Below are 26,087 nucleotides of genomic sequence, written 5' to 3'. Positions count from 1 at the left end.
ACCTGGTAACAAAGTCTTTGCACATGAAGTCTTTTTTGAACATGAATTAGTGGAGTTGTTAATATTTAAAACAGAGAAACATTACATTTTAAAGTTCACAAAGTTTTATTGGTTTATATATAGCCTTGATAAAGGCAAAAGTTCATATAAAGGTAAGGGCAGCCTGTAGGTAAAGGCAACAGAGGAAGATTAACTCACTTAGTAGTTTTAAAGCACTTAAATTACGCAAACACTTCTGGAACTCCCCGCTGTAGCAGCAGGAGTTAAACTCACAGGAGCATTTGTCCACTGAGCTCCAGACTGGTCCGTCTCACCAGGATTGGTGGGGCTGCTTGTTTAAGCCAATAGGCAGGGAGCAACGCTAATGTCATTCCACTGTGACCGTCGAGAGGAACACCATAGCGCACCGTGCGCCGCTGTAATGACTGAGATGTGGTGACAGCGGGTGAAGTCAGACCAGGCTCCTTCAGCGCTCCTCTCCAATGCAGCCAGTATCTGGAGTTTAAGCTTATCGCTTTGCACAGCTCTGTGTTCAGCTTTGCGACACAGAGGTGCACCCTCTCTGGACTTTTCATCGTATGCCAATGAGACGCAGCGTGAATCGTTTTTCTCACTTCAGGAATATTGGATCTGGATTCTAGGTTCACTGCGGCTAAACGCTTTGGGGGGTGAGTATTTTAACAGTCATTTTTTGACTTTATTTCAGAAGTCTGTGCCGCTTTTAAAACAATTTCACTACGTTGCACCAATCTATATTTGATTTTTTTTTGTAGTCACTTTATTTTCAAGTTGTACGTAGTGGTGAAGAAAATGTCGACCTCATAGTTGTGGTTTTGATAAATAAAACAAAACGCTTTCAACAATATATAGTCTAGATAAAACAGCAAAACTTCCATCAGTTGGAACTGATGCTATATAGAGGCTCCTTGTGTCAGCCACCAAAAGTCATCACACTGACTTTCATTTTACAATCCTTTGCGCTTTTACGCAGCACCATTTCACTTTCCCTGCATGTTAACCTCATTTCTCTGACGCTGAAAAAGCTTGGGTCAGAGACGGGTGGAAATGTGGAGTCCCCCGGGCCTCCAGATGTATGGACTCAGCTGTCGCCTGTCACTTTGGTGACAACTGCTCGGCACTTCGTGACCGTCGCTTGTACGCCACTGCAATGCTCAATAGCTGTCAAGAGTGCTGTTGAGTGAGGGAGAATGTGGTCAAGAACCCTGGCCACATAGGCTACAGTATGAGAAGACACTCTCATTTTCTGTAAGTCCAACCATGATGCATAAGGAATGGCTTGACCGAAAAATTGCACTAGCTGCAAAAAAAAATACCCATTCTGACGAGCCTTTTAATTTAGATTCAGAACTGACTTTTTTTTTTTATTAAAGTAAGTGAATACATCTAACAACTAGTTTGAACTAGAAATCAGCTTCTAGAGACATTTCTTGCGTCAGGTGTTATCCCCCTGATAGTGTGATCTGCACTTTTCTGCATTGTTTCTTGATAAAAATGTAAAGAAAAATGTAACTGAGCATGAGCATAGAGGATTTATTAGGAGGGCATGTTTGCAGTGCAGTCAGCTCTTTAAATAAAAAGAACCCTGCATGCTGCTTGAGTGAATTCATCACTCCTTGTGGACCTTGCGCAGAGCTAAACATGCCATATAGTGTTTCCTTTGGAGAACAATGACACACCCTCAAGTTTCAAACATTTCCATTCTCAGCTGTGACAGAAAGTGCTAAACCTACAAGGCACAGGATAGCAGTTACTGTTATATTTAACCAAGGCAGTCTAAGATAATATTTTGCTCTCATAGAAACACGGTAAACATCACTTTAAACCAGTAAGTCCCGTGCATGCCCTCTTGGGGGCTGACAGAATGACAGACCCACTTGGCTCAGACCAAGCACAAAAAAGCAAAGTCAGACTGGCCTAAAATCTGCCACTATGACCACAGCTGACAAAAACAGATCACTGCTGATCCCAGAACAATTCTGAAGCCTGACAGCTAGGTGAGAGGACAGACTCAGGAAATGCCATGGTCTTTATTTGGACAAGGGGATAGCTTGTGGAAGTGATCTGAGGTATTGTAGGACTACACAAGTAAAATGGATTAAAATACATTAAATTATACCTTGGAGCACATTGAGAGTAAAAAGGAGGAACTGCAGGTTCTGCACAATGTCAGCAATTCCATTTCAAAGTGTAATCCACCAGGTCAAAATTGTTGCTGTAATTGCACCAGAAGGTGTTTTGAAACGTGGTCACTTCCATCCATGATTGAAGCACTTTTAACCATTCTATCAGAGGTATTTATTTTTCCCTGGCCAGTAAAAGAAGATGATACAGAAAGAAATACTCTGAGTGAGTGTGAGTGTTGTGGACAGAGATACAGAGAGGACAGAGCACAGAACCAAGGGGGTGGTGTCACCTAGTGGCTAGAATAAAGGTTGACGCCTTCACTGCCAAGGAGTCACATAAACTCATCAGTAGTATTGCCTTTACAACCTGAACTACTTCACATATTTATGGAAATAAGAGTAAACAAAAACACTTTTGAGGTTTTGTGTAAGCTAAAGACAGCTGTTCAACACAAGCCATTGTAAGTACTGACATACAAAATGATGGCCTATATCTGAGACCCAGCTTCTAATGCAGAAATAAAAGTTCTGTGTTGTCATACATATTCTAAACTGTTATTGGATGTATCAACATAGTGTATATCTGCTCAAATCTGGGTCTCATGCTTCACAGCTGCAGATACGTAGATGATCTAGCAGGAAAGGCTTGTTTTAGGGGAGACGTGAGCTGAGCTCTTACTTTCAATGATCTGCTGCAAGTGAGAATTCTTTGTGAATATTAAGTTATTTATAGACTAAATGATTTACACGTGGTGTTTTTGGAGTCACATTGCACTTGTTCACATCTCATTTCCAAAGCCCAGAATTGAATCAAAGGTACCATTAATAGAATCATAAGACTTTAAAAGCATATTGTTATAAATTTGTGTGTGAACACAAAAATGCAAGGAAATAAAATAGCTGGCCTTACCATACATTTTCTTGGACAGAGCATAAAGAAACCATTCCTGATCCTCCTCTGCCAACTGGATGTTTATGAGTGCTCGCTTAATAAATGTGGAATATGTTGATGGTTTATTTGAGTACCAAAGTGCATAGCGGATGTAGGACTCTGCAGCAGAAAAGGCCTGTTTTTTGTATGAGCACCTCATAATGTACATTTCGACTATAGGACCTAGCTATAACATTAGTGCCTTTCGCATTAGTGCACAGCAAGAGTGGTGAAGGTGGAGACAAATCGCAGACATGAAGCCAGTCTCAGACATAAACAGTGGGGCATGTTGTGGCATGTGTGTGTGTGTGTGTGTGTGTGTGTGTGTGTGTGTGTGTGTTTGTGCGTGCATGCATGCATGCGTGCGTGTGTCCGAGAGAAGCAGATGGACAGAGACAAAGTGGTCACCTATATGTGTGTATGGCTGCCACGCGCATACACTCTCTGACACCTACAGACAGACACCCAGCTGAGTGTGAATGAGCAGAATGTAAGTCCCAGTGCCCGTGTGTATACGTTTCCCACTGTTGATTTAAAAGCCCGGTACCAGTGAAATGTACACAGAGGTCTGTTTGTGCAAAGCTAGAATGAATCACCTTTGCGTCCGTGTAAATCGCCTGCAAGCCAAACACTCTGGCAGCCTTTTATCCCCAGACGTGGTCCAGCTCACTACAGTAGGACTAAAAGCAGACCGGGACAGGGCCGTGTGTTGTGAGGAGCTGTCAGAGGACGCCAGTCTTTCAAGACTCTGGATGGGGAGATGTGGCATAGAGTCAGGTTGCCATAGACAAACTCCAGAGAGCAGAGCGCATTGACTGTAAACTGTTTGTGGTAGGTTGGCAGGAGGCTGTATGAAATATGGCTTGTTTAAACGCTGGTGGTCCCTGAATCTGTGGTCACTGGTCTCGGCTGAATGGACGGTGGCCTGGATGGTCACATTTAGGGCACTGTTACACTGCTGTTGTAGAGATTAGGATAACCACTGTGGATGCTGCTGTCGGTGCCGTGCCGTAAAATTCTCCCTCCTGTAACTTTCAAACGGCATCATATATGAGACTCAGTGCCTGCAGCAGTGGCACACATTGGATCCACATGCTAAGCATTATTCTAAAGTGATTAAAGGTAGCTAGTGATTTAGCACTTCCAGGCACAACTCTGTTTATTAGGAGATGTAGGATGATGTTAGAGAAAATGGGTTTGGCTCTCACACTGGAGTTTAATGCTCCAGCAGATCTCTGGTAACCACATGGCATAATTGCGGGACTAACCATCAGACCACCACTATGATGAAAGTCATATTTGACACACGTATTTTATTATCACCACCACCACCATGTATAGGCATGATGCTCAGCTCTCGTTACTGCATGATAACCATGGTGCAGTGCTACAAAGATGGTTATTATCGACATGTCTGTCCTTAATAAGGGGGAACAACAGATGTAAGGATGCCAAATGTCAGATGGAGTTTTGGAAAGTTCATCTGACCCAGCCTGACACAGACATGGCTGACTGCAGGAGGGTGTGTTTTCTCCTCTGACCTCCACATCTATAGGGATCCATCCAAGCAATCACAGCATCAAGGGCTAGAAGCAAAAGAAAACATATTACCCTGAGATAGTCATTAAAAATCCCAGCTCATTTCCCCAGCACACAACAGGGGATTCAGTTAAAGCTTTCCGGACCCACGGCTGGAAATATGCAAAACACACACACACACACACACACACACACACACACACACACACACACACCCACTCTTCCTCTTCTTGTGGCTCTTGTTCCTCCTTTGCTGTTGGCATTGTCACAGGGGTGAAGTCAGTAAGCGTGGATGATATAGAAAAGGTCATCAGGGTTTAAAAATGGACTCTGCAGGGCAAGAGGTTTTTGGACTGACAACAAAGGTATTTGGAGATTTTTGGGAAAGGTTACAGTTTACAGTTTCAGACAGTGGGGACAGTTGCTGGATGTCTGCCAGAATATTCCTCTCAGAACATTTCCTCATTAAAACTTTAATCCTGTCATATTTTATGATGCCATTATTTAGGTTTGGAAAGAAATGTATGCACACAAGAGATTGGCCATATTCACAAACACACAATGCTGGATTTAATCGTAAGAACCAATTTGAATAACTCCTAAAATACATCTTAAGAAGATTAAAAAGATCACAAAGCAATACATCAATACCTTATTCCCGTCCAGCTCTCTCTGGAAAAGATTTAAACTGCTGGAAAGGAAGAGTTTTTCATGTGAGCTAATTCAAAGATAATTCCTTAATGGGATCTTACATCCAAGAATAGCAAGTGCTCTGTATATCACCAGATACTATATGTACCACAGCACATGCTTTACATTCATAATGAAACATGAGACCCCCTTCCCATTTCATCTCAAGCATTAAATTAGTTTAGCTCCAGAAGTGTTGCACCTTGACAGGGTTGGATATCGAGAACAGGTTCTGAAGTGAAGCTGACAGGAAATGTATAACAACAGCTGGCACGATCAGGCTTACTAATTGCTCAAAACAATGTTTGAACTACTGCAAGTCCATCTATATTATGCATACTGTAATTCGCTTGTCTTTACAATGGTTGGGATACAGTGAAAGTAATATCATGCAAAGAAGGGAGGCCAGATATAAGATATAAGAATGCAGTCCTCCAGTCCATTAGTTTGAGTCATTTTGCCTCAAAATCAGCTAATGCTGGCATTTATAAATTAAGTAAAAACAAGTGTAAAACAGCAAACATTCAAGGTGTGCAAGGCCAGAACATAAATATATTTTCCTAATTTTATATTGCAACCAAAATTAAAATGGCAAGTCTAATTTTGAATGACTTCCTATCAGGCATTTATAAAGAGCATTACTTTTCTGTCTATTATTATTTATCAAAACTCATATTCAAATGCAATTTTTAAATGCTTTTGTCACCTAAATTGGTTTGCGACATTGAGGTCAAGGGACTGTCAAAGTTTTCTACCACCTCCACTCTCTCATATTTACTGCATGTTTTCACTGCTATTATTAAGTTTACTATTGCAGGAGTCCTGATTAGCATTTACTACTTTATAATCTAATTCCTCTCTTTACACAGAGGGAATGTATTAGTATCAGTTGGAAATACATCACAGTAAAGGCCGATGTTGTAGGATGACATACAGATGGGTCAATATTGACAAAGGCCAACTGAGGACATGTCTTGCAGAGCAGCACCCTGAGGCCCACAATGGGCCCACTGAGCTGACACAGAAACAGTTCGTTTGGCCACAACAACCTGACGGCAGCTCCTGGTGAGAGGCCGGTTCAAAGAGCCAGGCTTTTGTTTGCTATGCTCACACTGTCTTCCTGTTCGGGGCTGGGCTCCCAAAGAAAACAAGAGCAGTGGCTCACCAGATGTGTACATCTGTGTGGGTGTGCATTCGGTCCAAACACACACACTTGACCATTCAGGGAGAATGTTTTATGATGTTGGAAAGGAATAAAAACTTGAAGAAAAGGCATCTCAGATTATGTGGAAAGGGTTGTTATTTTTTTTTAAAACACACACAGCGTGTATGCTCACTCTGTCACATGTTCCTTTATGCTGGCCCATGATGCGTTAGAAATGTGTCGACTACTGAGGCGACCTCAGTATTAGCAGCTCCAAAAATAACACACTGATGCTATGACAGTTTACAGGCGTATTATATGTGTAAGCTACTAAGAATAAGCTACTCTATGGACCGTATCCTTAATTGGGGGTGATATGCAGCCAGTTGTGCCCTTTTTTTCCATTGCACACATGAGAGGCTAGTTAAAGTACCATACACACACACAGCATGCACAGCACATATACACACCACTACACACACACACACACACACACACATAAAATGCACACTCAGCTTACTCATGTATTCTTTTGTCCACAGGCAAGCTTGTGTGCTCTTGGATCTGGTATGATGGAATCGATTCACATTAAATATAGTTCCTTTGTAAATATTATTATACAATTCAGTGTGTTTTGCCAGCAGTATTATTCATTCAGTCATGGCAGGCCATCAACTCAAGTTGTTAATGTCACAGCAATTCCTGGCCTTGTTATCTTACATAAGAATAAAAGAAGTAGATAGAAGAGAGCGGAAAGGAAATGAGGGGTGAGAAATGTGGGAAATTGTATGCAATAACATGCAAGATCCCCGGTAAGAGTCAAGTCAGGTTGCGATTACATGGTCAGCGCTTTAAACATTTAAAGGACCAGTTTGTAGGATTTAGTGGCATCTAGCGGTGAGGTTGCAGATTGCAACAAACCGTATACCCCTTCCCATATCGCTCCCTTTCCAAGCATGTAGTAACCTACGGTGTCCTTTAGGTAGCGGGTAAACTTTAAAAACCATCTTTAGATAATCTTTTGTGTTTGGTTTGTCCGTTCTGGGCTACTGTAGAAAAATTGCAGTGCAAAATGTCAAGCACCATGGAAGAGGACCCGCTCCCTATGTAGATATGACGATTCATTGTTCAGATGATATACACTAATGAAAACTTAATTATAATTAAGTGTAATATACTATAATATACTTAATATAATATACTTAATTAAATATTATATTCTGCCAATAGATCCCCCTAAATCCTACACACTGCTCCTTTAAGCCACCAGGATGCCCTATGGTTTATACTTTCTTAAAGGAACCTTACATAATACAACATGGGTAAAAAGGTGACAAGACAAATGTTTCAATCATCCGACCATTCTCGGTCTTGGAACAATCTACGTAAGTCACCATACTGCTTAAATAGTGGAAGAAGTCAAATTGTTACCATTTAGTTACTCAACTTGTTTCCCAATACGTGCTATCATTCTGGTATCCCGTGCAAAAAGATCATGTCTCAGCAATTCGTTATAGACAATATATCACATGTCAAAAAATATATGTCGAAGCCACAAAGAACACAGAGAAAAGCAACTCAATGTGGCAAACAGATGCACATATAAAAGGGGGCCTCCCAAGATGTAGGACCTCCAAACATGTAACCTTGTCCTTTTCTGAAAGACACACATATAAAACCAGCCTCGATAAATTCGCAAGTCAAACAAGAGAGTAGATTTAGAATCTTTTTCCTGTACATTTCAATGTGAGTCACGTGAGGAGGTGAAAGGGTCAACATCAGAGCAACAGAGAGCCTTACAGGGGAGATCATTGGGCCTCTCCTCTGCTCTTTCCGCTGTTTTACTACCACCTAAATGACTTAAATTGTGTCCAATTAAGCAGAGCTAGAAAGAAGCATCCCCGCTCTCAGTGGTCAGAGTTCCCTCTGTGCTGTGGCACTGGAGCATGTGTTTAATTAGAATGCTCTAAAAAGACTGTAACGGAGTGTTTCTCCAGGAATGTTAATCATTAGTGGGATCCTGGCTGAGCAGCTCTTAACTGTTTCAGAGTATTGTTGGATTCCATGGTTTGCCTTTTGAAGCCGTGCGGCTCAGGAAAATGCTTCCACGTGTGGAAATTGCCAACTTTCTCTTCCTTTAAAAAAAAAAACCAGCATCCTCTCCTTCTACAGCGACTTGCTCATGCACTCATGCCCGAGTATTGCCTGTTTTGTTACGGCGGTCTCATTCATGTGTCCGTTTGAGCCCAGGGCTGGAAACACACAGGAAATACTTTTCTTGCCTAGAAGGATATACTGTTGAACTGTGAGGAAAGTTGAGGAGAAAAGCCCAGATGTGTGAGGTGTGAGGTTTAAGTGGTGTGCTAGATTTTCTGTGTGAGGTCATAAGCTAAAAATGTAGTGAAGTCGTAAAAGGTTGAACCCGGACATTGACAGGGTGCTGTTTCAACAGGAGTGATCACATAGCATGGAACTGAAGGCATGGAAAACCTGACTGAATTTTAAAGTTTCAATGAAGAAATAAAACATGATAGTGACAGAGACCCGAACAGAGACCTGTTGGTTGAACTCATTGGTTTAAGGTGTTTATAGGGCTGTTTTGTAATTGTATATCTATATTCTCAGTTTGTCCATGAAGACCACACATGACAGGCGTTGCCCTTTGCTGATCCAGTGCTTTTGTCAGTGCAAGTGAGTAGTGTAAGAGCAGCCCATTCATCCTCGGCCTGCTCTGTGTGTAGACAGCCACAGGCTTTTGTTGAGTTATAGTGTCCTCAAATAAAGGGGCTTCCTCCCTTTAACAGCCCCAGGAGCTCTGTCGCTCCACTTCCCATTGTTCCCAATGAAGTTCGGCTTTTACAACTAGGTGAGAGGGTGTCAAATTGAGGGTGAAATATGAGCCGTCCCAATTGTACATTGCTGCGATGTTTGGCAAAGCAGACAGTGGTGTACTTTTGATAAAGGGACGAAACAACCAGTGTGCTGACACATGGCTTTGTTCAGCAGAGAGGTGTTATGTCATGTATTACAAGTTACTCTATGGAAACTGGACATTCATGTCACATTACATCATACATGACACAACAGGGTTACAGCAAATTAATTAAAGCAGAAATGAATAGGTACATAAGTAATATGTTCATAGATTGCCTCCATTAAATCAGAGCTATTCAAACTGACATCATCTACTTAACAAGTATCATGTTATTGGTTTTATACAAAAGCATTACATACTGTAATTTAATAATCAGACACAGACAGCTTGGTTATGGACTCAGGATTTAAGGAACGTGACCTTTTTTGTTGCTGTTTGAGAAGAAATTAGATTTTAGAGTTGAAAAGTTCAGAAGTAATTCAGTCCAATAAACATTGAATCCTGTCCTTTTTTCATTTAGATTTTTACTATTCAGCGCCCTTGAGAAACACATGATCTTTAGTGAGGTCAAGTGAGAATATATTTCTCCTTAATATTTTACAAATGTCTCCTGTCAGAAACTAAGCTTAGATCTAAGTTTTGCCCTCAGCTGCCTCCAATGTGTCAGAGTGAAACAGTAAAAGGGGTTATGTGAGGGTTATAGGGCTAACCAGCCCACTGTCTGACCTGAGTTTGTCAGCGCCAATCTAGCTAAGTCAATATCAATGCGCTGACTGCTCTACCAGCTGACCTTTTCCTCCCTCTTCAAGGGTGTAAAAAGGATTGTTATTACAGTAGAGTGATAGGCTTTTATTGGCCTTTATAACTGAGGCTTTTGTTGGGCCTGTGTCCTGCTAATACCCGTTGGCAAGTCATTTAAACCTTGACAATGCCTACTTTTTATAAGGTAGCTCACATACCAGTGAGAGCTGTTCTCAACAATGGTCATCAATGACGGTGAGTTAGAGACTGACCTTCCCTTTGCCTCCTTTGGTACCCCAATTTATGGCATTTCTTGGTCCTTAAAATTATCTTTTTTAAACAGGTTACTTAAGACTTTAATCCATGCTAGTGTGCATCTTTACACAATGTTTCACATGGGGATTACATGCTTACTGTAAGATACAGCGTTCGGCTTTGACTAGATGCTTTGTTTTATGGGTCCCCTTCTTCGAGGACGTGTTTGGACCAGAGAAGAATGCAGCTTTATCGTTGGGCATTGGTTTTGATGACCATCAACTCTGTACCTGTCATTGTCAGGGCATGCTGCTCACCTCTGCTGCCTCACTGCATGGGGCGTTTTTTTCCTCTTTTTATAGCGGTGAGAAGGTGCAGACCAGGTGTGAGGTGCTGTTCAGGTCGTTGTGGCTATGACAGGGGAATGGGCCGTAAAGCCCCGGGGCCATAGATTTATGGGTCATCTGGTGCTTCTTGGGTCAAAGGTCAGGGATGCATGACTTGTCCAACTTTATATTATTCAACCATCTGAGGCAAACCTTGAACTGTGCAGTCAGCTACCTCTAACTATAGACTTGTGCGATCTCTGAATGAGACTGAGGATGTTGTTATTCTGATTTAGGAGACATAAAGATAATCCACAGATGCCTTGAAATAGTCGTCCTCGCATTAGTTCATTGTCAAAGGCCACTTATTCTCTTTCACAAAATTCCACTATAAGATGTCCCCACATTTGAATTGCAAAGATATCTGTGATTGCTTCTTTGCACTTAACCTGTTATTTAACTTTCTTCTGCAACTTTGAAATGAGAAGAACCGTTTCCCTTACCTTTAAATGTGGATTACAAAACAGGTGATTCATTTCTACATTATAAGTAATTCGGGCACAATTCTGTTATATATAGGCTCTGCAACTTTTGTCCAGATTAGTTTACCATCTTAACTTTGCATTTCATGAATGCACCCCCCAGTGACAGGATGCTGTGTTGTCCCTCCCCTCTAATAATTGCTAATGGAGCAGGCTTCAGAGTCATTTGGACCAGCACAAAGGCCTGAGGTTTGCTGTTAAAGGTTGCCTCTCCTCCCTGGCCTTGGCTGCTACAATGGCTTTGTCCACACACCAATGGTACATGCACCATGCAGAAACCCAAATATTAGTATATAAGCCCCAGAATATCAATTATCAATTTATTCAATTGTGTTTTTCCTGGTTTGGATAAAACGTTCATTTTATTGTTCAATACTGTCTAAGCTGTTTTTTTGTTTTTTTTTAATTAGATGTCAGTGAAATGACGGTCACCATTCACCACCCACGCAGTGATATTTCAACACATAATGGTGTGAATGTGAGGTGTGTGGGCGAGTAAAGTCACATGCTGTCAGTCATGAAAGGTGTGCTAAACCAGGAATGAGTGGCCATGTTTTTGCTTTTCTTTTTTTGGCTGATATTTATGATTACTAGGTTTTCTGACCAGTTAGCATATAGACAATGATGTTCTGCTGTCCTAAGTTTAACATATCAGTCATGAGCTGTGATCTGATTAAAGGAGACCGTGAACTTTGCAGCAAACTAGCTTTGAAAATATACTGTGTATTTGTCTTAAATAATTAATTAATTGGCAGAATCGTGCATGTAAATCAAATATTCCATAGTGCTTGTTCCATTTTAATGCTATTTGAACATACATTTTTCAAACCATTTCACTGCTTCTGCTACGTACTAGTATTGAACTGTGTGAACCCTGTATTATGATCCCCACTTAAAAACCCCACAGTGTAAATGCTGGCCGCATGTGTTACATCCTGACGTCATCGCCATAAAATCAAACAGCTTCTAAAATGTTAATAAAGAAAACAATTCTAGCGGTTTAATAGATTCCTTGCTTCCTAGTAAAATGTTCTATTGCTTTGTTTTACAGTCTTAAAGTATGTTTACCCTTGTGTTGAAAAGGATGGAAAAAACGTTTTAGTTCTTTTTAGTTCTCTAAAAAACATGTCCTTTTGGGAGAAAGTAACACTTTGACATTGCAATCAAAACAACCACAAAAGGATGCAAAAAGTGCAACTGTCCAGAGTTTGACCTGAACTGGTCACTTTTGTTTTCTGAGGCAACAGGAAGAGAATCACGTTCTGACATTCCTGCAGAGGTGAAGGAGAGGCAGAGGTCAACTGCGTCCCTGGTTTTATAGAACATGCTTATAATTCTATATAAAGCTTCTGTCTTGCATCTTCAAGCTTGCATCTTCGATCTCTTTTGATGATTTTTCTAAGATTTGTTTGAATAGATGTTAAATATTATGCCTGGTTATTCATGTTTGGGATATGAAGATACATACAACTGCATTATATTTGCAACTAAAAATGCCTAATACAAGTTTCCAGAGCTCAAGTTGGCATATTCAAATAACTTGTTTTGTCTGAGCAACAGACTTACACACAAAGAAATTCAGTATTTAAAAATTCAAAATTGTTGTGGATTTATTTTCTGTCAATCAGCTAATCAATTAATGGACTATTAGTTTAGGCTGTGAACTGAATATCTAGTGTCTGTAGCATTTTGGTGAACTCAGGTGACTCCATTGGGATTCCCATTACACAGTTACATTATCCATTTTGCATTGAGCTGAACAATGTGGGACATTTTTAACCTTCACATAGACAATGTTAAACAGATATTAACAGCTTTGTGGTTCAAATAATTTCTTTGTATAGGCCTTCTGTGATTCATCTTAAAGGCCTGAGAACTGGACTGATAATTTAGACTTGCTGACATCATGTTCAGTTAGAGGGAAGGCTTATGTGAGGCTGAGCCAGGTTGTTGTAGATGGTAGGAAGCAATTTTTCATAGTGGGATAAATAAAGCATCTTTTGTTCACCTGATCCAACAATCACTCTGTAATCATAAAGCTGTAGTTAGCAAACAGCTCTCTGTAACTTAGTGACATTTTAGCGCGCGAGAGAAGAGAAACAAACCACCAGATAAACCAAGTCCTGACTCTTATGTTCACCACCTTCCCCACATTTTTGAGCTGTTGATAGGGAAGGAGAACGAAGAATGTCATGTGAAAGCTGTTGTGGAGATGATGCGGTCAGTGTGGTAAAACGAGCTCTGCCATCACTGATGTGCTACTTAAAAGCACCGTTCCTGTGAGCTGCGTGGAGCTCTAATGGTGGTTCTCATTGGGAAGCATGTGTTTGAAGTAAGAGGGGAGGGTCAGCGGAGGAGAGACTCCTCGCTCCTCCATACCCTGCCGTGACTGGCTGTTCTGAGGTTAAGGGGCCGGGCTGAGGTTAGGGGGGGGGTTGGGTCGGGGGAGGGAGGGAGGAGGAGGAGTGGTGGGTGAGAGAGAAAAGGGTGGGATGACCATCTGGTTGAGCTCCTTCATGTACACGCACACACCCCTCTCAGACACACTCTCCCACGCACTCAGACATCTCACTGACTTTTTACAGTCCCACCTTTGATATGGGCTGTTGCTTTGCTGACAGCTCTGGTAGAGAAGGCTGACTGCTTCTGTCCTGGAATTAGAGCTCTGAGGATCTTGCATACAGATATGGAGGCTGAAGAATAATCTAGGACTGGATATTGTGATTATAAGATCATTTTTTCTGCTCGCATCAGGAGAGTTGGCCTACACTGAGGTAAGACCAGCAGGGAAATGACTGAATATGTTATCTGTTTGTTTTTGTTTTTTTTGAGGAATGGGTTTTGTTTGTAGTGAGGCTGAAAGAAAAAATACTTGAGTAAGTTAGAGCTGTTAGAGTATTATACCATACCTAATCCTGATCTGTGTACTAGAACCAAGCTTATTTGACCCTGATGGTGATTTGTAAAGTGAAGACATGTACACAAAGTCTCTTGGATTAATTAGTTTAATGGGAGGGTGGTTTAATTATTAATCTGTGTTTTGCATGATTCACAAGGCATACAGCACATTACATGTATAGATGGAGTTTTGTGTCAAAATCTGCCTTCAGAGGGACTTTTTTTCCATTCAGATGGTGTAAAGGGTGCCAATGTTCAAATTGAAGTTGATTTTAGGTCCCGTATACTGCAAACTGAATACTTTACTGGGATGTAAATGTGTTTGATGTCCGCTATGTGACAGCAGCACATGTGTGTTGAGTCTTAGTTCAGTCTGGCCAGTGCATGCAGGTGGTCCCCATAGTGTAGATCTCTGTGGGGATGTCACTCCCATCCATTTGGTCTTGTAAAAACACTCCCCCGGCCATGAAAGGAGGCCTCAATAAGCTGACCAAACTCCAGCCATGTAGCACATCAACACTGCATAAACTGAGCTCCTCTCTGGGTCTCCTGTTAGGTGCACTCAGACTTTCCAGCAGCTTTTCCACAATTGCATTTTCAATCTGATTGGATTCAAATCTTCTGCAGGCAGAAATGTCATTAATGAACATCCCGTGTTGTTTTTCAGTTCTTGATTTTATGACGGTTAATTGGTAAATTAGATCATTCAATTACAAGTTTAATCTAAAATGCTGATTTACTTAGCTATACGTGTGAAGCTGCTAACTAATCTGATCTGGCCTAAACGTTGGACGATGATAATGTTAGTTTGTTAGATCACTCTGAATAATTTTTTACAAGGGATACAACATATTAGGTACAGTTGACAGACTATCATTTATAGATATGTGTGTATACAGGGACAGCAGGGAGCAATAAAATGCTGGAAGTTAAGACTTATCTCTTCTGACATAAAAACTGATTTGTCTCAGTTCAAGCTCAAGTAAGCAAGGATTTTGAACAGAAATTCTTGTTTTTCTCTTGAAGTAGAGCCTATCCTGCAGGAGCCAAGTTAAACATGTTGGGCCAGTCCAAACTGACAGAGGGCACTGTGTTGGGTTGTGTGCATGTCCATCATCCACTTCCTAGAGGAATATAGACAGTAATTCAGACCAGAAGCTGCTTATTTTCCCTGTGCACTCTCCCAAGGGCTGTTAATCCAATGCTCCAGTGTCTGGATTTTGGGGGCACTCTGGTTAAAGTGTTGCTGAAAACTCTTTAAAAATGTCACTGACGGCTATATTTATTGGTCAGTCACAGTATGAAGTCCTGTGAGAGGTTTGTATCCCACAAAGTGATAAATAACATTACACTGTAGTTAACACATGATGCAGAGTCTTTGCAGTGCTTTTTTAAGGATGAATACAAATCTGTGGTTATTTTTGTTCCTTAATGAATCAAGTTTGCACCCACTTGTTCATTGACCTGCTGTTATATAGGACTTGTTGGAATACAAGCTTTATGTGCAACAAGACTATCAGAGTCATTTTGTACCTTTTTTCTAGAACACAGGCAACTTCATTCATTCAAAGTATCTTGTGGGATGTTTTAAAATCTTCATTCACTGAAAACCATTCAAAGCTAGCATGTGTTCCAACTCCCCTTTTTCCCCTGCCTCAACTTACATTTCATCTCTTTTGTCGAACAAGACACATTAACATTTTCATACATGTCAGTCACCCCATTTTAGCCTCAGTCTGACAGCAACCCTACCACCTTCTGGCCCTCTGTGGGCAGATCAGTCAGATATGCAGGACTGCAGCTCCCAAAGCCATGTTAACAAGCACCTTTACAAAAGAGCGAGGGGCTGTTAAACATTCAGGACTGCAGGGGTCTGGCTAGTGTGGGAGGAGGGCAGGGGTAGCAGAGCAATAAGAAGGGGGAGAAATTTAAACTCACAAACTATGGGTCCCTTGTTGGGAGAAAAACTTAAAAAGCCAGAACAAGTGATGAATCAGTGAGTTGGCAAGTCAGTATAAGCATGGTTAAGTTATTTGGCTCAGTGCTTCCGTCATTCAAAAAGTTAAGGAAGCATTCTGGGCAAAGTTGGGTGGAAATGAACTGCATGACATCTAACGGAAAAATTAGCATGCAAGCAGATGTGGTTGTAAGGCGCTTTGCCTCACATCAAACTGTGTACATCCTTTATTTCTCTTAGCGCACCTGGCTTAAGTTCAAACCTGACATTCCTGTGAGTCAGGTTTGGCTATGTAAGAGACATCCTTGCGGTGACTTGGCCAACATGTGAAAGCAAACATCTTTCTAACAAATGTAGCGCACGAGTGAGTCTATGCCTGATAAAATGTGAATCTCTGGGCTCCTGACTGAACCTGCCTATAGTTAGGTATCTCCCATGTGAAACCCAAGACACTCTCAAACAAGGCCACATTTTTGCAGGTTATTTTGGTCTCATTTGCAAGTCAATAGATGCGAATAGAACAAGAGAGTGTCTTCTTTCTCGCCCCCCCAACCATCATCTGAAGACAGGTTATCTGGGTTTGAGGGCTTTAACTGTCATGTATAAGGAGATAACCCAACACATCTTCAAGACAAAAAAAGACTTAAAGGGAGATAAACAGGCTCTGATGGAACAAGTCTTCAGTGGATTCCTTCACAAAGCCGCCATTGTTTAGGACATCAGAGCTGTTTTAATGGGACATGTCATAAGCAAATCCGCCTGACTTGACACTTTGTGGTGTAATGCAGGCACGAATTCCCAAAAAAAGCACATGAATCCACTGCCACCACTATCCATCACGTTTAACTCTGATAGTCTTTGGGCAGGCTAGAGGAGGCCATGCCCGTCGATGGCGGCGAAGCCACAGGGCTGACCTGTCCTTGAGGGAGATGGGTTGATAGGAATAGCCAGTAGCCACCTCAACTGGCATGCTGTGTGTGCAGCAGTTAATCATCCACAGGAGGGTCTGGTTTGCCACTATCTCAAAAAGAGTTGTCACTAAACAAGAAGTAGGGTACATGTCAGCATATAGCTGACTGGCAGGTTTATGTTGCTGAGTGTGTTTGTGTGGACTAGCTTTGCCTCTATAGTAGCCTGTGTCTATATGTCCGCACGCCTGCATCAGTGTTGGCTCCAGCGTAAATATGTGCATTCCCTCTTCATGTGTGCACAGGAGCTGCACACACCCAGGGGCAGCCAGGCATATATATCATTCCACGAGAGAGTGCAGATTTTCAGGCCCCTTTACTGTCACGGCGGTGTTCAAAGGCTTTGAGTGTGTCTGGTTTTGTCAGCTGTCTCTGTGCGGCCCTCGGTGCCCTTGCCGGCCATAGGGGGTAGAGGCTTGGGGGGGGGGGTACTGGACGCTGGCTGGGCTCCCATTTGATCTCAGCTAGAGCCCTTGGCCTGTGAGAGATGACCACAACTGGACACACATTCATCATCTCCATGTCTGCTTGGTCCTGCAAAGCTAACAGCAGCACAGGGAATAAAGTAGGCTTGTAGGAGTGATTTGGTTAGTAACTAACAGGTGTTCATAACTTGCTGAAACAGGTTAAGTTTCCTTACCTGGTCTGGTATGACCAGTAGCATTGTGGCATGTTAGCAATTAAGGATGATATTGCTATTTAACAGACATTACTGAATCGGTTGATTTGACAAAAAAGATAACTAATAATTCAATAACTTTTTTTTATATTTAATCCAACTATGCACTGGTTTATATTGTTACTATCTTTGTTGCAGTACAGTCATGTCTGGTGCGGATGTAAAGAAAAGCATTAGTAACTATGGCCACCACACACATAGATCAACACTGTGCCAGTCTTTGATCTCCCTGCTCTATTTCTCTCCCTCTGTTGCATTGTCAGTGTTCAACCGAGTATCTGTTGACCCCATCCATCCATGTCTTCCTCTATCCATCTCTCTGTACTACTTCACCTGTCTGGCATTGTTCTGTCTATCTAAAAGATGAAAGGATAATCAGACACTCACTGCAGCAGGTTGGAAAACAAACAGTCCAAAGAAAAAGGGGAGATGAAGGGAGAGACTAGGCTTGTGGACATTCCCCATATGGTGGCCCTGTCTTAAGGCCAGGCCTGTGTTTATACAGACCTCAGGCTCAACTGATCAAGCCAACATCAGATCTCATGTGGTGGCCCCTCTTGGGACAAAGTATGACGTAGCATCTCAACAGGCTGAAAGATGACTCATTCAGACCCAAGCTCATCAAATAAGGTGAAACCTAAAAATGTAACAGCCAGTGTCTGGTGTTGTTCTTGCTTTTAAGTTGATTGCAAACTGAATCACAGCATAGGAAGGAATGTGAGGTCTGTGCAACATTACCCAAAGCTGGGCATACATATAAGCAGCTTTGAATTCACTGCGTATTTATGAATAGGTAACTGCTTGTTATTGTCACAATATATATTCTATAATGAGATCGGACATCACCTCATGAAGCTTTGGGAATTTCCTAATGGTCTCTGTATCCTCAAAAGCCACATGAGGAGGTTACATGTTTAACTGCCACCACAATAGCAGTGAAAGGGTATAGTTCTCTTTGTGAGTGTCTTTATGAAGTAGACTCATCACCAGAAGTGAACCAAGAAAAGCTTGCTCAGATACCATAATGGGCTTTTGAGGGGGGATGCTGGCCTCATGAAAGAGACAGTGATGGTGTGATTTACCAACATTTATTTTTCTTGTCTACTTCGATCCTCCCTCCTCTTCCTATCCTCACCCCAATTTCCATTTCTTTCCTCCACCCCATCCTTGCATTTCTTTTTGCTTTGTCTGTCTAGTAAAAAGAGAGTCTGATGAGTCTGGCGAGTGCGGCAGTGTCGGCAGCTGGCTTCCAGGGCGGGGCGCGCAAGCGAGAATTGATGATGGAGCACAAAGTCAGTAAGCTGACCTCTGGCTTCCAACGCAGCTCCACCTCCGACGATGACTCAGGCTGTGCGCTGGAGGAGTACGCCTGGGTACCACCTGGCCTTAGGCCTGAACAGGTGAGCAAAATATTGCTTACAATAGACTAATATTATTGACATTGTTCATGAAATACATAAAGGCGTTCTGAGCTAAGCTTAAAAAAGCCTGCTTAGTTAGGATTTGGCCTTCTTGTACTACAAAGAAAACGTATTGAACAATATTGTTCTCTTTTATTCTGGTACCTATTTCATTGGTTCACAAATCTTTACCACAGTGAAATATGGTTTATCCTCCAGACAGAGAGTAAAAACAGCTCTGACCTGATTTTTATTCCCTTCTAGCCCACTTGCCTGGCCCAGATAAATGCTATTCGGTACATTACGGAATAACACACCAACTAGAGTGTCTGGATAATGGCACTTATGGGACAGAAGACATATTTCATAAAACCTTTTCTTGGTCCCTTTGTTTGAGGCAGACATGTCAGGCTCTACCATGCAGCCACTTACAGGCAGGATGTGTGTACTTTTATTTACTAACTGTGGCATGGCAAAGTCTGCTTGTGATTATCAGAGATCTGTTAAGAGGAGGACTTGGTGGGTCGAGCCGACTGCTGCTGGCAGGATCAGGAATCAAGGGGCCGTCTTTTAACAAGCCTTCTCCTCCAAACATAGGCAGGGCTGTTAGTTGTGTCCACAGGGCAGCCAGCATGATGTGGCACTTTTCCCAAATTGGCTGCATTTTTCCCCATCTTCTCTCCTCATTTCTCTCTTTTCCTTCTGTTTCTCTCCTCCTTTCCATCTCTCTCCATCGCTTCACTTAAACAACACACATGGAAGCAATGAGGGAGAGATGGGCAAGAAGGGATGGGTTCGCAGCGACAGAGAACCTTAAATCCTAAATATGCAGGGTCTTTTGTTTTAGAAATGCATGGGTCAACTGTAAAGCCTTTACTGCAGCCATTGCCCTGAATGGGCCATGTATTATGGGTCATCATTACAGTGAAGACACACATAAGGCCTGGGTGATAGCTGCCCCTAGGGAGCTGGATAAGGGGTAATAGCAGCATGGAAATGCATAATTTATGGTGGGGGGCAAACATTAGGTTGATTGTCAGGGTAAATTGCTGTTACCCCCCCTCTAGACGGCCAAAGCTGCAGGAAGCCCCCCCAACACACAAGACAAGCACATCCCACCTCTTTATCTGGCTGGCTGTAAAAGCTCCTCCCTCATAAAGTTTAGTTTTCAGTGGTCAGCCCCAAGGGTCAAAGTGCCACAGCGACAGGCTGCTTTGTCCTATCCCTATAGAGACAAGCATATGACTGGAGAAATAAAACCTTTAAACTGGTTTGACCTGTTGACCTGTTTTGACTTGTTTAATGCAGATTTATGAAGAAAATTATTTCATAATCATCAAAGGGCATCAGTGCTTTGTGTGGTGCTTTTGAAATAAAGCTGATTTGTGGGTTAGGAAAAACTCAAGCAAACACTTCCACAACACTGATTCCACAAAGTCAGTCTTCCATAGATTTTACACAGACTTATCCCAGAATGTGTCACAAATTAATGTGTCGTTCTCTAGTTCCTTGGAAAATAACTTGTGTTCATAAATATGGGCCGTTCTATCCAAGATCATAACAATAATATATAGCTGAAGATTTGGGTGTAAAAAAGCTAAAATTCTTAGGGAAGCAAAAACAGATATATGTTCAGATTGATGACCACACATTCTTGAATATATCTTTTGGAAGAGGCGTCACTTTTCTTGTGTGGGGATTTATTGAACCTTAAAATGTTTTTTTGCCTCATTATCAGTGATACATTTGGATTTTTCTAAATGTTTTTCAGCACTGTCAACAAAAACCTAGTACATAATCTTGGGGCTTTCTGAATTGGCTTTGTGTCAGATGGTGTTTCTGTGTGTAATCTCCTTACTCCATGCCATGATTTCTCCAGGTCCAGTTATATTTCTCCTGTCTGCCTGAGGATAAGATCCCCTATGTGAACAGTCCTGGAGAGAAGTTTAGAATCAAGCAGCTCCTCTACCAACTTCCACCGCATGATAATGAGGTGAGAATATATTTATTTGCATGTGCGTTAATGCCAAGTATCATAAAATTCAACCCAGGTCCTCTAATTTGTGCCACGGCTGCAGAGAGGATTTACACTCCATTTTTCTTTAGTAGCCGTGTCTGTCTCCCACAAAACCCACAGTGTTAACAGCCTCACCATCTCTATGCCCTTGGCATTCACGTTGACATCACACTGGGGGATTTTTGTTCCACAATCTTGCAGACATGTAGTGTGGGCACAATGTGACTTTTGACTTGATGATTTTATGATGTTTGCCGGGAGCCCCCACCAGCAGGATTTTTGTCATAGCAGTGGTTTTTACGAGGACTGCTCATCGGGAGAGAGGGATGCTGGTTGAAAGAGGCTTTATGTGATGCCACCGTCGCGGTGGCACCACAGTTCAACTTGGCTGCCTTTCTTCCTTTGTTGCTCGTCCTCTTAATTTCACTCTAAATACAGTTCTTGTTTGTGTAAACGTCTGCTTTCCCTCTTGTTAAGGCTTTGGGAAACATCAAAAAGGCATGTAGTAAAAATGATGTTCTCAATCAGGGAACTGTGGGTGAAGATATGCAGGGGGTGTAGGGAGGGCAAGCTGGGTTCAAGAGTTTCCTTTGTTCAGCATGCTTTGGTATGCACTCTGCCCTCTTTCATACTTGCCTAAGTTTATAAACTTTATTAGTGGCCGACAGTCTTGTAATTGGGTCCTTTGAGGGGTGTAATATGAACAGGTCACTTGAACCACAGCAGATTTGTTTCTTCCTAAAAAAAGGAATCCCACTAATTGATGTAAAAGTATGTGATTGTAAAATTGGCCTTCGTACCCATAACTTATCACTACCCTTTTCCAGGTACGTTACTGCCAGTCCCTCAGTGAGGAGGAGAAGAAGGAGCTACTTATGTTCAGTGTCCAGAGGAAGAAGGAAGCACTGGGGAGGGGTACAGTGAAACTGCTGCCCCGCAATGTTCTCAACAGCATTTGTGAGCATGTAAGTTTCCTTGTCTTGCATCTATCATTTACAACTGTGCAGAGGACTGGGAGAGTGTTTGTGGTATAACATTGTTTTGAAGTCAAGGATCTAGCCCATATTGTTATTAAACCCAAAGCCCTTTTCAACTATAGTATTGAAAAATATTTGCTGCCTGTCCTCTGTACATGCATTTGGTATTTGGCTAATTTGAATCCAATTTTATCTAAAGCCTGAGAGGGAAAGCTGAAATAAAGATCTTAGTGTCAGACATGCTATGCAAGAGCTCCCTAAACGCAAGCTGGACTTGCAGCCATGCTGACCTCACTGCTGAGTGGTTTGGAGTGGCTCATGACAAGTCTTTCACTTAGAATTTACAATGATCATTGAGCAGCCACAGGGTGCCCATAAACCTTGTCAAAACATACTCCCATTGATGTAGCTCTCCACTAGAAATCCATGCTTTCTCTTGTTTTCATAATTCAAAGTCACTGTAGTTGATTTAAAAAGTCATGTCCTCATTTGATGACCTGCTCAGGAAGACTGGTCAGGAAAGATAAACAAATCTGCCACTCTGGGACTGCAGTTAGGACAACCTGATGAACTGTCACACACACAGATGGGACACATATTTACCTCCTCAATATGATGCTCTAGTTTCTATGAGCTAGGTTTTGTGTTACAGCTATATCCATGCAGTTGTGTGATAGATGTAATCACCTATGCAGGATTCAGATGATCTTATCACAGAACATTTTGGAACTACAGTCATTACAGGATGTTATAATCAACCATTTGATCATGTCTGCATATTGCAGTGTGGTGAAAACATCAATGGTGGAGAAATGGCAGTGTTCTCCTCGAGGGCAGGCCCTGGGCTGTGCTGGCACCCTGCATGTTTTGCCTGCTCCACATGCAGCGAAATGCTGGTGGATTTGATCTACTTCTACCATGATGGAAAGATCCACTGTGGAAGGCACCATGCTGAGCTACTCAAACCACGCTGCTCAGCCTGCGATGAGGTAAAACCACGAGCCTGAAATTCTGAGAGAAAACAATGTGGTGAAGGAAAAACATCCAGAGTTTGAAGTTTATGGCCTTTCAGAATTACTCTGGGATAGCAATAACATTTAATTTATATCTCTACTGTCTTGAATAAATCCACATGAATATATAGACTGATGACAGCTAAGAAGGCAAAAGGTGGCAGTTTTGTCTCATGAAGTGTACGTCTATGTCTACAGATTATCTTTGCTGATGAGTGCACAGAAGCAGAGGGGCGCCATTGGCACATGAAGCATTTCGCCTGCTTAGAATGTGGAACAATCCTGGGGGGGCAGCGCTATATCATGAAGGACGGCAGACCCTACTGTTGTGGCTGCTTTGAGTCTCTCTATGCAGAGTACTGTGAGGCCTGTGGCGAACACATCGGTAAGATGAGGATTTTCTAGAGTTAAAATACAGCACCTGTCATTATTGTCTAGACTTTAGAGTAGTATTGCTAACCACCTCAACATTTCCCATTTTCCAGGTGTTGATCATGCTCAGATGACCTATGATGGGATCCACTGGCATGCCACTGAAAGCTGCTTCAGCTGTGCCCAGTGTAAGAGCTCTCTGCTGGGCTGCCCCTTCCTGCCACACCAGGGCCGCATTTACTGCTCCAAGGCCTGCAGTCTCGGGGAAGACGTGCATGCCTCTGACTCCTCCGACTCTGCCTTCCAGTCAGCACGCTCACGTGAATCCCGCCGCAGTGTGCGCATGGGCAAGAGCAGTCGTTCAGCCGATCAATGCCGACAGTCGCTCCTCTTCTCACCCTCTGTCAACTATAAGTTCCCTGGCTTCAGTGGAAACGCTGACGACACCCTGACCAACAAGCTTGCCCACATGAACTTATCTGATGAGCATTTCTGGAGGGGACATGGTGAGGAGACTGAGGCACCTGAGGACCAAGAGGAGGACTGGGCTGAGCATGAAGACTACATGACTCAGCTGCTATTAAAGTTTGGAGAACATGGGGTCTTTCAGCAAGCCAATGACTCCAGACCCACAGATTTCTGGATAACTGAAAAGGATGCCAAGTCGAAGCAGGAGTCATCAAAAGCCGGCAGTGGTGGTGGAGGAAGGGGTAACCTGGCCAGTAAGAAGTACCAGGCTGACATGTACTGGGCCCAGTCACAAGATGGGCTAGGGGACTCAGCCTATGGTAGCCACCCAGGTCCGGCGAGCAGCAGAAAGATCCAGGAGTTGGAGCTGGATCATGGGGCTGGAGGAGGCTTCCAGGGAGAGGAGCCACAATGGTATAATGACTCTTTGGAGTGCATCACGGACGAGTTCAAGAAGACAGATCAGAGTGTCCGAGACTCTATGGACTCACTGGCACTCTCCAATATTACCGGTGAGTAGACGTGACATAATGCATCAGATCCTAGAAAATTATATTTAATGGGATGGCAATGCTTGTTTTATAAAACAGAGTCTTGAGTCCTTATCATTTTTCTCTCTCCTCTCCAGGGGCCTCAGTAGATGGTGACAGTAAAGATAGACCTTTGGTATATTCCCTGCAAGGCTTCCATGAACTGGAGACCGAAGACTGTGAGAAAACCAGTAATATGGGAACCCTCAACTCCTCTATGCTACACAGAAGTGCAAATTCCCTGAAGAGCCTTGTATCTGAGCAGGAGGAAAATGTTCCAGAAGAGGAGGAGGCACCTCTTCCACAGGACAGACCCAAACCTTATATCCCTGCCCTCAGGAGAACACGTTCACAATCTAGGCCGCAGCAAGTCAAGTTCTCTGATGACGTGGTGGACAATGGCAATTGCGATCTCCCAGTGCGCCAACCACCTATGAGTGAACGGACTCGCCGGAGAGTGTACCACTTTGAGGAGCAGGGCCAGGAACTTTCCTCTGGTCGCCACCACCACCACAGGAGGCGTCGCAGTCGCAAGTCTCGCTCTGACAATGCTCTTAACCTTCTGCCCAAGGAGAGAGCCCAAATGTGCTACAAAGTGGACCATAGAGGGAACGCCCTCGGCCCCAAGGGGCACCAAGCCTTCAACGGCCACCCCAGTCCTGCTGCCATGTCAGACTACGGGCTACAGGGCCAAGCCATGGGGAGGTTCTTGGAGCTGTATGGGGATGATGATGACTGGTGCTCCACATGCTCTTCTTCCTCCTCTGATTCTGAGGAAGAAGGCTTTTTCCTGGGTCAGCCCATCCCTCAACCCAGGCCCCATAGACACTACTACACTGATGACTTGCCCAGCCCTATGGCAGCCATGTCCTCTCCTCCTTACGGCCTACGGACTAAGTCCAAAAAGAAGAAAGGGCACAAGGGGAAAAACTGTATAATTTCATAGACTTTTATTACTCTCTTATCCTTAGCTTTGGGTAATGCTCTGCCACTCACCTCTGCCTCATGTCCAGTTTAAAATGCAGTAACATCCTGCTTGCAGTTAAATGCTTCACAGCACTAAATTTACCCAGGTATCCCTATTCGTCTTCATAGGTGTGTGCATAGCATTGAAAACAATGCCAGTAAAGTAACTAGTAAGTATTTTAGAGTAATACATATTTATAAACCACCATCTAAAGTGTGTTTATTTAACAGTGAAGATATTACTGTATATATTGTAGAATAAAAAAAAACTAAATGGCTATTTTTATACCCTTGAGTTCATGACATGCTTTGTACCAAAATGGCAGTAACATTTAACTATTGGCAGTTAGTACAGAGCCATTTTTCCATAAGGGGGTCTGAAATTGACAAGTTGACTCTGACCCAAGGTCTTCAAATGTTTTTCTTCCAGGCTTGTGCAGCTCTAACATAAGAGAAACACTGTGTGTATTAAAAGGCCTGGATGAGTGGTGTATTTATGGGTCACTGTATTCTAAGCAAATCATTGTAATCTGTATAAATGTACAAACTGGAATATAAGGCTAAGATAGATGATAATTGTAATAAAAATAACTATATATCATGATTTGTGTTGTTCTTTCCTGCACAGAAGTACATAATAGATATAAGAAGCGAG

The 26,087-nt window shown here is 42.5% G+C and overlaps 1 protein-coding gene across 1 annotated transcript; it reads left to right on the top strand.

Annotated features, from left to right (window-relative positions):
- The first annotated feature begins 323 nt into the window (after window positions 1–323).
- Window positions 324–26,036, top strand: prickle1a (prickle homolog 1a). Its single transcript, XM_078257381.1, has 8 exons — window positions 324–668; window positions 18,886–19,089; window positions 20,969–21,082; window positions 21,934–22,071; window positions 22,869–23,072; window positions 23,295–23,481; window positions 23,582–24,448; window positions 24,565–26,036. Exons 2-8 carry the CDS (start codon window positions 18,901–18,903, stop codon window positions 25,410–25,412), a joined length of 2,547 nt encoding a protein of 848 aa, XP_078113507.1. The 5' UTR covers window positions 324–668; window positions 18,886–18,900; the 3' UTR covers window positions 25,413–26,036.
- The last annotated feature ends 51 nt before the right edge of the window (window positions 26,037–26,087 follow it).

Source organism: Sander vitreus, chromosome 8 (assembly GCF_031162955.1).
Source record: "Sander vitreus isolate 19-12246 chromosome 8, sanVit1, whole genome shotgun sequence".
NCBI lineage: Eukaryota > Metazoa > Chordata > Actinopteri > Perciformes > Percidae > Sander > Sander vitreus.
Note: the sequence above shows the minus strand (reverse complement) of the source record. Positions and strands in the feature narration are given on the sequence as shown.

Excerpts from the sequence above, each read along its gene's own strand:
- prickle1a (XM_078257381.1), top strand. The coding sequence starts at position 18,901 with ATGAGTCTGGCGAGTGCGGCAGTGTCGGCAGCTGGCTTCCAGGGCGGG. Across the intron at positions 19,090-20,968 it reads CTGGCCTTAGGCCTGAACAG|GTCCAGTTATATTTCTCCTG; the intron begins GTGAGCAAAATA and ends TGATTTCTCCAG. Across the intron at positions 21,083-21,933 it reads TTCCACCGCATGATAATGAG|GTACGTTACTGCCAGTCCCT; the intron begins GTGAGAATATAT and ends ACCCTTTTCCAG.